General features: G+C 43.8%; 1 protein-coding gene across 5 annotated transcripts in view; it reads right to left on the reverse strand.

The window, feature by feature from the left end:
* The window catches only part of shroom3 (shroom family member 3), an 85,733-nt gene that overhangs the window by 31,999 nt on the left and 37,795 nt on the right, over positions 1-15,939 (reverse strand). For 3 of the 5 annotated variants that reach the window (XR_013932484.1, XM_080419062.1, XM_080419064.1), the window contains one exon: positions 13,450-13,611. The exons of 1 other annotated variant lie outside the window; for it this stretch is intronic. Coding sequence is in view for 3 of the 4 variants with exons in the window: in XM_080419062.1 (XP_080275188.1) it covers positions 13,450-13,611 (162 nt within the window). In the remaining variant the exon portion in view is untranslated. Of the gene's footprint in view, positions 1-3,827; positions 5,411-13,449; positions 13,612-15,939 lie in introns of those variants that run through there. One more of the 5 variants, XM_080419065.1, reaches the window with a different exon arrangement.

The raw sequence follows: 15,939 nt of genomic DNA on the forward strand, positions 1-15,939 counted from the left end.
AGTGCCAATTTCAATTCAATTCAATTAAATTTTATTAGAATTGAATTGTCAATTTCAAGTCAATTTCAATTCAATTCAATTCAATTTTATTAGAATCGGGACATCAGGTTTAAAGTGGCAAAAAATCGCTACACATCGGCTGCATAATTGCAGATAATGTCATCAAAATCAGTCAAATAATGGCAGATAAATGGGTTGGGCTCCAGACTTATGTCTGCTCCGCCTCCACATGGAGTTCATTAGACACTGGTGGAAATTCTGACTGATTCAGTTAAACACAGGAACACAGGTTCTTGGACTGGTGTCAACGTATGCGAAACGTTTCATTCAAATCAGATCAGAATGGTTTCAGTTATGGACACACAGACGCACACACACACACACACACGCGCACACGCACGCACACACACACACACACACACACACCCACACCCACACCCACACCCACACCCACACCCACACCCACACCCACACCCACACCCACACACACACACACACACACACACACACACTGTGCTGTGCTGTGCAATAATATGATTCTGAATCTAACCGTGAAAACACATTTCCAGTGCATTGTGAAGTATATATTCTTTGCCAATGTTTTAGAGGGGGCCTGGCACCCTCAGTTTCAAATTGTGCCCCCTCAGTTTATGTGGGGTCGGGACACATGCACGAGCGCTTCGCGTGCATGTGTCGCCACTGGTGTGCACCCTCACAATTTTCAACTGCACCCGTAGTCATTTCATCCTGGCGCCGGGCCTGGTATGAATACTTTGTGTGTGTGTGTGAGCGTATGTGCATGTGTGCGTGTTTGTGCGTGTTTGTGCGTGTGCGTGTGCGTGCGTGCGTGTGTGTGTGTGTGTGTGTGTGTGTGTGTGTGTGTGTGTGTGTGACTGACTGACTGATTGACTGACTGACTGAATGAATGAGTGATTGCATTTGGAGAGAGAGAGAGAGAGAGAGAGAGAGAGAGAGAGAGAGAGAGAGAGAGAGAGAGAGAGAGAGAGAGAGAGAGAGAGAGAGAATGTGTGTGCTGATTGCTGATTGGATGGTGTTGCACTGCATAGGAATGACCTGGATGTGACCGTCTCTCTGCTAATCAGTGACATACTGTCCACTGAAACCCATTTAGATAAATGATGATGGAGAACCATTTTTACATTAAAAACACTTGATTTTTGCCTGTTCTGGTTTATCGGTTCTGTAGTTTTAAGTCACAGACCAGCAGTTAAACATCACATCCAACATTCTTCATTGGCTAACCACTTAACTACCCTATATATATCGTCTCTGTCGGGTGGAAACCTCATATGTCCAAAACTGTTACTTTTCAGGATATGAATTCAAAAGTATCAAAAGTAGCAGATCTACAAGCTCTAAACGTGTCAAGCTTGCGGATCTACTACTTTTGATACTTTTGTGTGACGCTGTAGTATGATCAAGTAGGGCGTTAATTTACAAAAAAACACAGAAAGTTGGTTTTGGTGTGCTTAATTTACAAATGTGCTGCAAAATTATTAACATTAAATTATGATGCGCACAAAAATAAAGCAATAAAATAAATGAATGAATGAACAAACAAACAAAACCCATTGTCTGTCTCAATAAATTCTGAGGATACAATCTCTGACCACTGGTGTTTAGAATTTAAGGAAACGTTTTAATGTGTTCATAATTATTCCATCCACATACAGTGCCTTATAATAACCAACTCATATCTCACTGCAATCTTCTCTGCCAAATCCTGAGCCTCAGTTTAGATTTTGCAGTGTACTGTAAAAAACAACAACAAATGGTTCTGGTATTTAGGATTTTCTGCTATACTGGAAAGCACTGAGGGGCAATAAGTTAGTCAATGAGTTGCAGCAGAGGTAATGAACCGGATTTGAACCCATGGACATCAGAAGTAGGTCAGAGCAGTCTCATTAACTGGCTGATTTACCGTATAGGACTGAACCCAATGGTTCAAAGCTTCTAGGCTTCATTCACAAAGCTGACATGCAAATTCTAAATCAACACTTGAAAATCATTGTTCGCAGAATATGCTTCTGTTCTGTGAGAAGACATGGTTTCTACCCCGGATTTGAACCCGGTTTCCTGTTTACCATTGAGCTAATAGAGCCGACCTGCTTGCTCGGGGGATACATTGAATCTTGACCATCAGGTCAAAATTCGTGTCAGGTCCTGTGTCTAGGTGAGACATGACCTTTGACACGATCTAAATGTCTCAGTAGTAGAGCAGGGAGACAAAATACAACCACCCCAATTGTTTAAGTAATATTGTATTATTACCCGTGGCTTGAATGCTTGATTCTGATTGTTCAATCGCTGAATTCAGCGGTGTGTTATTTCTGGATAATGACCGATGAGCTCAATAACAGACCTCTGTCTAATCAAAGGCTCAGAGCACCTGCTCATATCAACCTGCGCTGCTTGATTTTGTGCTGTATCCAACATGACAGCCATGTCAACAAACACACCGTGTCATTTACAGCATTGCTCTCAAGTAGAGCACCCGCAGGACTCAACGCAAATCTGGCGGGCGTGGGCGGTATTTAAATACCCGCAGTCGGGAATAATATATACCTATATAATATATGTCCCGTTGCAATATAAACACTTTCCCTCTATCTGTGAGAAACTCCTCCTCACAAATAAACAGAACCTCTCTCGCGCATGCCTGCGGGAGTGCCGCGGGCGCCGCGGGACTAAATGGCTTCTTTTTTTTTGGCGGGAGGGTGCGGCGGTCAGAAATTAACTTCAGATCAGATTCTACTTCATTGATCTCAAAGGAGAAATTAAAGATTGGTTAACAACTTTCCAGAGATGTAAGTAAGCTCCATTAAGTGTAGAAAAGGTCTGTCCAACCAGTATCCTCATCATCATCATCTTAACTATCATCGTTGTCGTCATGAGTGTCATCATCACAATATCATACTTTTAAATGTGACATTTTGTCAGAGGCAAAGATCTTTATGAACCCAACGACAGGGCGGGGGGGAGGTGGAATATGGCGGTTTGCAGCGTTTATGCAGGCAGATAAACAGGAAGAGATGCTATCTCTCTAACTGGGCGACAGGGACAAGAAAGTCCCTCCATCTCTTGATCCACAGGAACTGTATAATGACAGGACGTGGCTGGAATACCTCAGCCCGTTATCACCGCCGTTACAATAATACTGACAGATCAGCTTTAGGGTCAACGTGATCTTATGGCGTACATCAGGGGTCTTCAGCGTTTTTCAGACCAAGGAAGGACCCCTTAGTCGAGAGAGAGAGAGATGAAGCAGGGACCCCCACAACTTCTTCATAGATTCCATAAAGTTTAATTGTTTGACTGCACGATCATGAGTGTATTTTGGATTCATGTTTTTTTTCAGATATTTAACCGCCAATTTAACCGTCAATACTTAATAAACTTGACCTTTCACTCCGTACTTAGCCTGTTCTTTCCCCCTCTACTCCAAACGTCTTTGTCAAAAATAGCCGATCTACAAGCTCACAACGCCTCACGCTGCGAGGCGGTGTGAGCTTGTAGATCTGCTATTTTTGGCTAAAGTTCTCCTCAGAATATGGACGCTAGGGTTCAAGTGGTTAATGTAAAAAAGGGGGGGGAAAGTTCCTATCATGCAAACAAAGATTTGGCGGACCCCTGTAGTAACTCTGAGGACCCCCTAGGGGTCCCGGACGCCCTGTTGAAGACCCCTGGTGTACAAGCTTGTTGTAGATCTGCTCTTTTCGCTGAATATTTGAATCGGGACGCTGGGGTTCAAGTGGTTAAATCAACATGAATGTACAGTGAACTTTGGATGTGTTGGTCTCTGTTACCTGGAGGTGAACCTGAGGACCTTAGAGATCAGGCCCGTCGCCAAGCCGTTGACGCTGGCTTCGGAGGGCGAGCGACAGAGCGCTCCGTCCGACCGCCCGAGGTCCGCCTTCTTCTGCTTCCTCCGAAGCTTCCTGCGGTAGAAGGCCCCCAGCAGCTCCATGTTGTCACTGTTATCCTACCGTACAGCGAATAGTACCGTTCTGTTCTTTTCTACACGGCACTGTACTCCGCCCTAGTGTAAGATTTACGCTTCACCGGCACGTTTCACTGTTTTAGCGCTCCTTCAGCAGCAGCTGCTTCAATTTTTTTTGCACTTTTAGGCGATAGTTGAGTCTTCTTTCACTTTCTCCACACCGTTTGGTGCCCCCCCAAGGTTGGCGCCCTGTGCTTCAGCACCTAAAGACCTTCCGTTAATCCTGCACTTGGCACGTCTGAAGCCTGTCTTGGATGGGAGTCTCCAGATGTAAAAAAAACAGATGATGACTCCTTACCACGCCTCCGTTATTCTAGAAAGTCCAAAAAAAGACCTCCAGGGTGGCATGGGTGGCAGCAGGGCCTGAAAGGGTGGTAGTAAGTCAGGCGATAAGAGAGGGCCCTCGCCGAGTTCGACCCCCCCGGTCCTCTAGGCTTTGTGTCACCTGGTTAAGTGCCCTGGGCCTTTTTTCCTCCTCTTACTATAGCACCCTGTGGTATTCTGTTCTATATGGTGTTTTTATCTACAGCACCTTCTCCATCACTCAAACCTATCCTACCGTACTTTATCCCACCCAGTCCTATACTCTGCCCTACAGTACTGTTGTTCCTTTATATCAACAACTCCATCCATTCTATTGCAGCGTCTAGAGACTCTATAGTTCAATCAGCTCGTCTTCTGTCTCTATTATGGAGGCACAGCAGTAGCTGAGGAGGTAGAGGAGCTCAGCTCCGATCCTGGGCTTTGTGTCACCTTGTCAAAATGTCCCTGAGCAAGACACCTATAAGCTAACTAACTGCTCCCCCCGTGCACTCACATGGACCGAGCCTCTGTAACCCGCAGGGATCACTACGAATACTCAATATAAAGACCACACAATGCAGCTTTGTTTTAAAAGTATTGTTGTACTGTGTGCCACACTGATACCAACAGTACTTACAAACCTTAACACCTTGCTAGGACCTGTTAGACGGCTTCCCAGGAACCAGGTTAGGTCGACAGGCCTGAGCAACACGGCCCTAATGTTTAACGGTTCTGTCCTGCGCTATAGTCACAATATTATGCTGTTATCAGTGATTTAAAATATACACAAGGCTCTGCTTATCTCTCTACGCTCTACTCTGGTGAGTTCTGTACGGCTCATCTCAAGCCGTGTTTTTTTCCGTTAAAATAAATAGTCCGATTAGCCCGGGGTTCCAAGCTCAAAGAGGTCCAACCATGGGCTCTGCTCTATTCTGCTGTCGTCCTCACGTCTTGACTCTCATCTGCTCTTCCTCTGCACTTCTCTCATCTTTCACCACGTCTCTCATCTTTCACCACGTCTCCCTCTCCTCCTCTTCCTCGTCCTCTTCGCACTTCCAAGATCCTCGTGGTGAAATACCTCCCTGTTGCTCCGATTCCTAAATCCAAATGTCCGAAACGCAAGAATCCATGCCCACACGCGGGGGGTGGGGGGGGGGGGGTTAGCTGAGCCGAGATGGGCGGAACCAACCATGTCGCTCCCGGCCCGGGCTCGTTAAGGCAAACGAAGCAATTAAGCGTCATTAAGCTGACATATGATAAAGCAAAGGAGTAAACATTCTAAGCCTGGCTGTGTGTCCAGGGCTGGGCTGGGCTGAGTGAGTGAGGGAGGGAGGGAGGGAGAGAGAGAGAGGGATGGAGAGAGAGGGAGGGAGAGAGGAGGATATGAAAGGAGTGAAAGAAGGAGGGTATGAGATAAGGAAAGGAATGAACAGTAATAAAATGAGAGATAGACATGGAAGGAGGGGTGGATCTTCTCTGGTGGACTGTAGGTAAAGATACTTAAGGTTCAACACTGAAATGACCAGTGGCAAAATCAGAGAAAAGGGAGGGCAAGAGGGAGGCGGAGAGGATCAGCAACAGAAGGAGAAAGGGAGATGAAAATAATCACTTTGCCTAAAAAAAAATGCAGATCTACAAGCTGAGATGCGTCGTAGGCTTGCGGATCGTCAATTTTCCTTGAATGTTCTCCCCAGAATAGGGACTCTTTGGTCCATGTGGTTAAAGGCCCAGGGTTATGAGCAGCATCTCATGATGCAGCATGTGTTATCTATGGGACAATGGACACTCTGTGGACACTCTGTGGACACTCTGACCTCCTCTATCCATCACTATATCTATCCCTCTATCCATCATCACTCCCTCTGTACCTTTGAGTGTTTTAGTTTGTCTCTCCACTGAGGTTGTTTTTGTCCCCATGTTTGATTCATTTGTTCACGTGTGAGCTACTATGACGTCAGAGTAGTTAACATTAACCACTACACTACATTTACCATTTAAGGATCTATAAATGATTTTAATTTACTATATCACTACTTTGTGTGCACTTACTCATTTCCCACTTTCAGTGACGTGTTGTGATCCTGTAGATAAGCAATTTATATTTTTTTTATGGGAAAGTATCAATTAAGTGGTTAAACCTTTTATTTGGCATTAGTAAATAACAATACATGTTTATAGAGTGACACAGAGGCTATTTTGCATGGATATGAATACAGGTGTGCCTTAAAGGGATAGTTCACCCCCAAAAAAACTTTTTTTCCTATCGATTACACACCCCATGAGACTTGAATTCATTTTTAGGTTTTTAGTTTTTGTCGCATTCCTAAGGCAATCAAATTATTGGCTTAGGAATGCAACAAAAAAAAACAATGACCATGAATTCAAGGCTTCATGGGATGTGAAATTGATAGAAAATAAGTCACTTTTTGGGTGAACTATCCCTTTAAAGAGGCGGTGCCATGGTTTTGCACTTTTGCTGTCTTTCATGTGTCTATGAGGTTGATAGAACTTCATTAAGCCCCCTGGTGGTGTTTTTATGGTGTTTTATGTCTTCTCTGACTATTTTGAGTTTCTACCTGGAGGCTGAAACCTTGAGGGTCAAACGTGCCAATAGAGAAACAGCCCTTTAGTGACATAGTAAAAACATACCCTCCCCCTCATTATCATAACACAACAGGTGTGGGCATGAAGAGGAGGAGGGACTAGGACAGGAGGCGGAGGGACTGGTTCAGGTGGGAGGTGCTAAGGTGAGAACCAGGTATACTTAATGAACTGGAGGCGTGTCCACATAAAACATAATTTTAACACTTTCTGTACACTTTAAAAAAAAAATCTTCCTCGACCTCCTAGTATAACCATAATACCTGATGATCATGTTTTAGGGGGGGGGGGGGGGAATCAATGAAAATCACGGCACCCCGTCTTTAAGATTTCGATTTTGACCCACCTGGGCACAATACATTTGAAAACCACTGTATTAGTGCCTGCGTGCTTTATGGACATTCTAACCATGCTTTCTAAGCTGCTCCTGTTATAAAGGTAAGTGACCCAAACCAGCAAATAAAAGAGAACGTTGGACCAGATTCGATTGAACAAGAACACTTTCTTGTCAACAAACTTGAGCTGAAGTGTCTGATGAAAGACAAGCACCCGATGAGTCATTCCGGATCCGGACAGACAGACAGGGGCTTCAGGTCAGTGAGTAACACGTTATTCTTCTGCTGTATTTAGTCTGAATAATGAGGAGAGGAACAGGCAACATGCAGGACAAATAATACGGGTCCTTAAAGGGGCAGTGTGACCATCTGGGACACCTGTTTACCCATGGTGTGTGGAGTTAGTATTAATGATAAACAATACGTTCTAATGATGGTGTGTGTGTGTGTGTGTGTGTGTCTGTGTGTGTGTGTGTGTGTGTGTGTGTGTGTGTGTGTGTGTGTGTGTGTGTGTGTGTGTGTGTGTGTGTGTGTGTGTGTGTGTGTGTGTGTGTGTGTGTGTGTGTATTTCAGCTTACACGTGTATTTGGGTTTCTATTGAAATTGGGACAATGGCTGAACACATACTGTATCACAGAAGCCGCAATGATGACATATGCATCACACACACACACAGCCCAGACACACCCAACTACGGTAAACACACACACACACACACACACACACACACACACACACACACACACACACACACACACACACACACACACACACACACACACACACACACACACGTTTAGCCTGGAGCCATAGGAAGCTATCTGAAAGCATTGTTTTGTTCAGTCCAGTGGTGGTGGTGTCACCTGATTCAAAGGGACTGGTTGGTTTCTGTGATGTCACTGTCTCTGTGATCCTGGATTTAACATGATGACATTCTACAGAAACCAGAGTCCTTGGAATTTCCCCCATTGGAAGTGCTGGGAATCATCATCACAGGTGGAACATCTAGACCCAGGGGTCTTCAATGTTTTTCAGGCCAAGGGCCCCTAGCCTGGGATCCAGCCTCATCGCCTGATTCACTACGTTCGGCAGATTTTTTTCCTCACTTCTCTTATCAGTCTGGACAGCCTCCTATTTGACTTGTATTTCAATTACGTAGGCAAGTCAGGAAGTGACTGGAGTTTTACATTGGACATCACTGGTCCCGAGTGGAGTAGATGTAAAAACATTGAAAACTGGAAATACTCTAGTAAAGCAAAAATACCACAAAATTGTACTTAAGTACAGTACTTTATTAAATGTACTTAGTTACTTTACACCACTGCAGATGGCCTCTCTACCCAAGGTATGTACTGTAGGCATGCACACACACACACACACACACACACACACACACACACACACACACACACACACACACACACACACACACACACACACACACACACACACACACACACACACACACACACACACACACACACACAGAGAGAGGGAGAGAGAGAGAGCAGGATATCACTGAGGTTTTTCTTCCCTCTAATCCTCCTCTCCAATTTCAGTTTCCTGAAAGATCATAGAGATTATTATTATGGTCTGGCAGAACGGTTTCCCACGGCGACAGATAAGGTCTCTGTACTGAGACACACCCTGCTTGTCTGGGAGAGAGAGAGAGAGAGAGAGAGAGAGAGAGAGAGAGAGAGAGAGAGAGAGAGAGAGAGAGAGAGAGAGAGAGAGAGAGAGAGAGAGAAGCCCTCCGTCTGTGTGTGTGTGTGTGTGTGTGTGTGTGTGTGTGTGTGTGTGTGTGTGTGTGTGTGTGTGTGTGTGTGTGTGTGTGTGTGTGTGTGTGTGAATAAGAACCAGGGATGGAAGTCTTACCCAATAATGTTGATGATCTGGAGGTCAAAAGAATGTGGTGACTTAACTACTCAAACACCCAACTGTTTATATGATGATAGAGAGAGGAGAGGAGAGGAGAGGAGAGGAGAGGAGAGGAGAGGAGAGGAGAGGAGAGGAGAGGAGAGGAGAGGAGAGGAGAGGAGAGGAGAGGAGAGGAGAGCAGAGGAGAGGGGAGGGGAGGAGAGGGGAGGTGGGTGGGTGAAGACGTGTGTGTTTACACAGCGACTGTCTCCAGTGCTCATAGAGATAGACTACATAGACTACCACCCAATCCCATGAGACTCTGATGGCTCACTTCCTATCTCTGGACCAATCAGACAACAGCATGCTGTTATTGAACAAAACACAAATTTGCCAAAAGGAAGGACATTCGTAGTTTATGAGTGAACTGACAGAGAGTACAGATACTGTTAAGGCAGTGATATGGTGTGTGTGTGTGTGTGTGTGTGTGTGTGTGTGTGTGTGTGTGTGTGTGTGTGTGTGTGTGTGTGTGTGTGTGTGTGTGTGTGTGTGTGTGTGTGTGTGTGTGTGTGTGTGTGTGTGTGTGTGTGAGTGCGTGCGTGCGTGTGTTAGCATTATTTACTAGAGCCCGCGCATTGTGAACTTGCAGATCCGCTATTTTTGAAATTTTCCAGTGTTCATACAGTATGAGAAAGTGGCGAAGTGGGGCATTGATTTATAAAAGTTGAAATATGGAGATACAAGGCTTCTGCCCGACAACAACTATTATAATCATTACACAGTAATATGACAGAGGGCTACTGGTGTACGTAGTACAAAAGTCAACCTAACAAGACAGGGGTCTAGGCGTCACTGTGAATAAAAGACAGGTACAATCTATGACCTTTATGTTTACTGTGGCTTACTGATTATAATATTATCAGTAAGCCTATATCTAATGTGTGTGTGGGTGTGTTCCTGTCTGTCTTTACCTTTATGTGTCTTCCTCAGTGGTAGAAAGTAACTAAGTACACATACTCAAGTACTGTGAGCTTGTAGATCGGCTATTTTCAAACGTTTTTTTAATGGATTTTGAACTTGTGAAATCAAGTGGTACATTTTGATGCTGATACTTTTGTACTTTTACTCAAGTACATTTTGAACACGGGATTTCTACTTGTAACAGAGTATATCTACATTGCAGTATTGATACTTCTACTTAAGTAAAACATGTGAGTACTTCTTCCATCACTGGGTCTTCCTGAACTCTACTATGTGAATGTTCCCATGCCTAGAGAAGATGTTCCCATGCCTAGAGAAGATGGTCCCATGCCTAGAGAAGATGTTCCCATGCCTAGAGAAGAGCCCTGCAGGGGGGCTGCTGGGAGGAAGGAAGTTGTGTGTTTTGTGAGGACACAGCGACATCTGGCCGCACTGGAGGGCAGAAAGCAACCATGCAGGACGACAAAGGATGTGATAATTATCTGAAATAATCCTTGTTAGTTAATCAAAGGAATTATACCAGCGGTTCCCAAACAGTGGCCCAGGAACTACCGGTGGGCCATGAGGATATTGCAAGTGGGTCCCCCAAATAATTGGCAAAAAAACGTTTTTTTTTGTTTTAACAATAAACAAACTGTTTGTGTTACCAGCGCTCTGACTCTTCTGGTGCATTGTCCTCTTAAAGGTAGGGTAAGTAATTATTTTTTTGTTAAAAGGTTAAAGCACTATATTCTGATAGTAATCATTGCTATAGAGTATTTGTTTAGTAACAGGGGTCTTCCTGTCTCTCTAGCTCTTTAATAAACAGAAAATACATTTTCAGGTAGGTGACAAAATCTCAGCCAATCAGGAGAGAGTACCCATTTATCAGCATCATTTTTATAGTGTTCCAGTTCCAATTTTGTCTGCTCATTTCTTAGTGTCATCACTTCCAATTTCACTTGTTTAATCTGTATCCTGACTGAGTTCTCTATCCTGATTGGATAATATTGGTATCCTGACATGACCATTTTCTGTTTAATAAAGAGCTGGAGAGGCATGGAGACTCCTGTTACTGAATAAACACTCTGTAGCAATGAGTACTATCAGAATATAGAGCCATTTAACACTTATTTTAACCAAAGAAAATCACTTACCCTACCTTTAAGGAAAACCTGCATGAGTATGACCATTTGTCACAGTCACACAAACAGGACATCTCTGCAGCACTAACACACACGCACGCGCGCACACACACACACACAGGCGCGCGCGCGCACACACACACACGCGAGCGCACACTCACACACACGCAGGATGTTCTAACATTAGTATCCGTGACAAACTCCAGCTGACTGCAGTAAACCTGTCATTGATAATGACATTAGATCCTGTTTTTAGCCCAAGGAGGTTTACTTCCCAGGCCAGACGGGGAAAAAACAGCATCCATTCATCCACCATGGTGACCATGCCATGCACAGTGCTTCTCCTGAAGTCTGACCTTTGTTTTTTCAGCTGAATTGTCTACTTTGTTGATTTATATAATTGGTTTTCAACCTTGGGGTGGTGCCAGGGGTCCTTGGGGTGGTTCCAAGGGGTCCCCAGCAAGTAATTAATATAGCATTAAAATCATTTTAACCATTTTATCCAATTATATGTTGGCTATTCAAAAATAGCAGATCTACAAGCTCACAGCGCGTCACTTTTATTGACATAAATCTTCTCTTCTGGGGGGTCCCTGGCACAAAACATTTTCAGATGAGGGTCTGCAGCCAGATACGTATCACTTTGGGGGTCCTTGGCATGAAAAGGTTTGAGAACCACTGATTTATATGAATCTAATTCATCGATGTCCAAGCTGTGGGCTGGGGCCCACTAGCGGGTATTGCTAGTGAGGCCCCAAATATTTGTCAGGACAGTCAGATTTAAATGATAATAGGATAATATAACATAAATATTTAAAGAAAGGATTTTTTTTTAGGACAATGTTTGCTGACTGGGAAGGCAAAGAGGTCATGAGAGAACCCAAGACCCCATAAAACCCCCAAAACGCTTCTGTTTCCCCTTCCTGTGCATGTGGAAGAGGAAGAGGAAGTAGAAGAAGCAGAAGACATGACACACAGGAAGGAGAAGACAAAGAGAACCCAGCAGAGAGTAGAATTAAATGCCCCTCTGACCCTTTGACCTCTGTGTGTTCATTAGGGGTGCAACGGTCAATCGAACTAATCGATGTAATCGATTATAAGAGTAACAATCGATGGTCGATCATTTTATGAAATAGTTGATTAACCCATTAAGACCGGGAAAGCATCTGTGTGTCATTTTTTGATTTCTTTGGCTATTAAAAAATAGCAGATATACAAGGTGCACATATGACAAATAACTTAGTCATTTAATAACTTTATACTTAGAAAATACTGTTTAGATATTCTAGAGTCTATGTCTAAGACAATGTGAACTGAAATGAGCTGATTTAAACAAATATGAACTGAGATGAATTTAACTGAATTCAGTTTAATTGGAATTAGTTGAATTTTACTGCATTGAACTGGACTGAACTGAACTGAACTGAACTCACACACACACACACACACACACACACACACACACACACACACACACACACACACACACACACACACACACACACACACACACACACACACACACACACACACGCACACACACGCACACACACACACACACACACACACACACACACACACACGCACACACGCACACACGCACACATGCACACACACGCACACGCGCACACGCGCACACACGCACATTCTGGCTCACTCTTGCTTTGCTCTTGACATTAAACATGACACGTCGCTCTGTCTTGCTCGCTCTCTCCCTGTTCGCACTGTGGGCACATGTGAGAGAGAACCACACCCTCCCTGTCCCCTCTCTTATCAATGCCTCACTGCTGATTGTGCCTGAGGGTCAGTCAGGTCACTCCTGGGTGAAAGACCCACCATAAGACAGTACGCTGGATATACAACACATTTTGGGCCAGAGACTTCTTCATCAACAGGCCGGGTTGCCAGATCTGCTTATTATAATTTCCCCGCAAGATTTTATTTGAAAATAGCCGATCTACAAGCTCACAACGCGTCGCATCGCGACGCGTTGAGAGCTTATAGATCTGCTATTTTCAAATAGCTGATTTACATGTTAAAGTACTCATGTGGCCCCATAGTCGCTTCTTTTGGGCTGGTTTTCCTAGACCTGGTTGCTTGTTTCTCTCACAGAATCTGGCAACACTGTCAACAGGCCAACGTTGTCTTGGTGTGTCTCTGACTAAAGGGAACTAAGCCAAATTAAACTAAACAGAGGGAGCTGAGTGTCATAGACCGAGACTCCTACCTGTTTTTGATGCGTAGCCTGACACCCCCTGCAGAGCTGGACCTGTTGCTGTCACGATGTGATCGTGTTAGGTGAAGAGGAGGAGGAGGAGGAGGAGGAGGGACACAGAATGATGGGGGCAAATCACCAGACACCTCAAAATATGACCCTGCACAACACTCCCTAGAGAGAGACAGACACAGAGAGTTAGAGAGAGAGGTTCACGGAAAGGCGTTTGTTTGTTTCATTGCAGTGGCGATTCTATGGGAGGGGGGCAATATATGGCAAGTATATGCAGAATATATGCTGCATATATGCCATATTCAGCTTCATATATGTGCATATATGTGGATATATAGGAAATATATGTCTCATATGTAGCTTATATGTCCACATATATGCCACATATATGGATATATATGTACTAGGCCTGACCTCGACTAAGTCGACTAGTCGACTGGTTAGTCGCGGGGGGTCCGAGTCGACTGCGTGTCTCTTAGTCGAATCTAGTCGGATTTTTTTTTTTTTTTTTTTTTTAAGGGCCACATTTCTTTTTAATAGTTTTTTGGCCAAGTCTACACCTGCAACCACACGTAACTTCCACTTTATTCTTCTTATTCCTCGTCTTTGTATTGGTATTGTTTGTGTTGGAGCGCCTCAGTGCGGCTGCAGAGTTCATGTGCAACCTCTTCCAGAGAGAGATAGTGACACTAGAAACTCTGCTGGAGACACAAAACAAACTGTGTGGACTTGGCCCTTTGAAATAAAATGTATTTTGGCCATAACAAAATATATAATAATAATAATAACTTTAAATATTAGTCGACTGCCAGTCGACTATTGGCAATTAGTCGCCAATTAGATTCGACTAAACAAATCCTTAGTCGGGGACAGGCCTAATATGTACATGTAGAGACATTTATGCAGGCGGACAATTTTGAATATGTCACATATATGTTGCATATATAAAAAAACATATATGCTCATATATTTCCTTTGCCCCCTCCCCCCCCCTGCTGGCAGAGGCAAAGATCGCCTATGTTTCATTGCATTCATTCATCCACACTAGATCTTTGTTGCTTGTACACAACTAGTAATTACTTTTACACTAAGCACAAGGCTAATCTAGTTGTGTGCGTGTGTGCGTGCGTGTGTGTGCGTGCGTGCGTGCATGTGTGCGTGCGTGCGTGCTTGTGTGTGTGTATGTGTGTGTGTGTGTGTGTGTGTGCGTATCTTAGCATTGGACTCAGCCAAACAGTGTTTACTCTCAGCAGGTGTGGCGTGGGAAAGATATCACTCCTCTACATACAGCCTCATTGTTCCTCTGCAAACATTGATGTGCTTGGGGTGGTGTCTGACTCTGAATGAATGCCTCAACTGGGATTCACACACTATAATTACTAACAGACACCAGCATGGCTACTTGGGTCCATTTGGTTACTTTTTCACACTCTCAGAATTACAAACAGATGACATAAACACTTTGTTTATGTCATTACTAAGTGCCTGCCAGTTGCAATTTAGCGAGAATTTGTAACATATTTCCAGTGGTGGAAAAAGTATTCACATTTTTTACATAAGTAAAAGTATCAATACTGCAATGTAGAAATACTCTGTTATAAGTAAATGTCTGAAATTCTAAATTTAGGTGAGTAAAAGTACAATGTACTTGAAGTACCAAAAGTAGAAAGTACTCGTTATGCAGAATGTCCCGTTTCGCAAGGTTTCAAATGTATAAAAAAAATGCGACGCATTGTGAGCTTGTAGATCGTCTATTTTCAAATGGCCGAAATGTAAATAGGGCTCTAAGGGCTGCAGTGGTTAATGTATGTTTTGTAATAATAATCAAAATGTACAAAGTAAATATTTAGCAACTAAAGTTTTCTAATAACTGTAGTGGAGTAAAAGCACAATATTTGCTTCTGAGATGTAGTGGAGTAGAAGTAAAAGTACTGAAAACTGGAAATACTTCACTAAAGTAAAAATACCAAAACATTGCACTTGAGTAAATGTACTAAGTTAAGTTACTTTACACCACTGCATATTTCCATTGTTTCATCTTATATTGCTGCTAGTGTGGGGGATTGCAGTGGCCTGAGTCAGTGCAAACTAACTGGGACTCTGAGCTGGGTGTGGCTGCACACATGTTGTGCATCGATTAGATCAATGCACACAGGATAAATCAGCCATCCCACACACTCAAGAAAAGAGATCCTCTTGTGTCATGACAGCGTTCCCAGAGACACGCCCCATCAAAGCCACAGAGTGTCGGGAGCGCTTGAAGCGCGATGCTCAGCACTGGGTAGTGGTGGGAAAAAAAAACCCGTTCATTTCAGTGAACGAACGATTTTGTTCATGTTCGCAGCAATGATCCGTTCAAATGATTCGTTCATGTCTACTGAAAAACAAGTCAACCGCACCGCTGTCTGTCTGTTCTGTGTACAGGGGGGAGGGGACGGGGGACGGGGCATGAACGATAGCTTGAACGTAACAGTTTCAGGAAAGTGAACG

This window comes from Gymnoscopelus braueri (assembly GCF_963280865.1).
Source record: "Gymnoscopelus braueri genome assembly, chromosome: 22".
Taxonomy (NCBI): Eukaryota; Metazoa; Chordata; class Actinopteri; order Myctophiformes; family Myctophidae; genus Gymnoscopelus; species Gymnoscopelus braueri.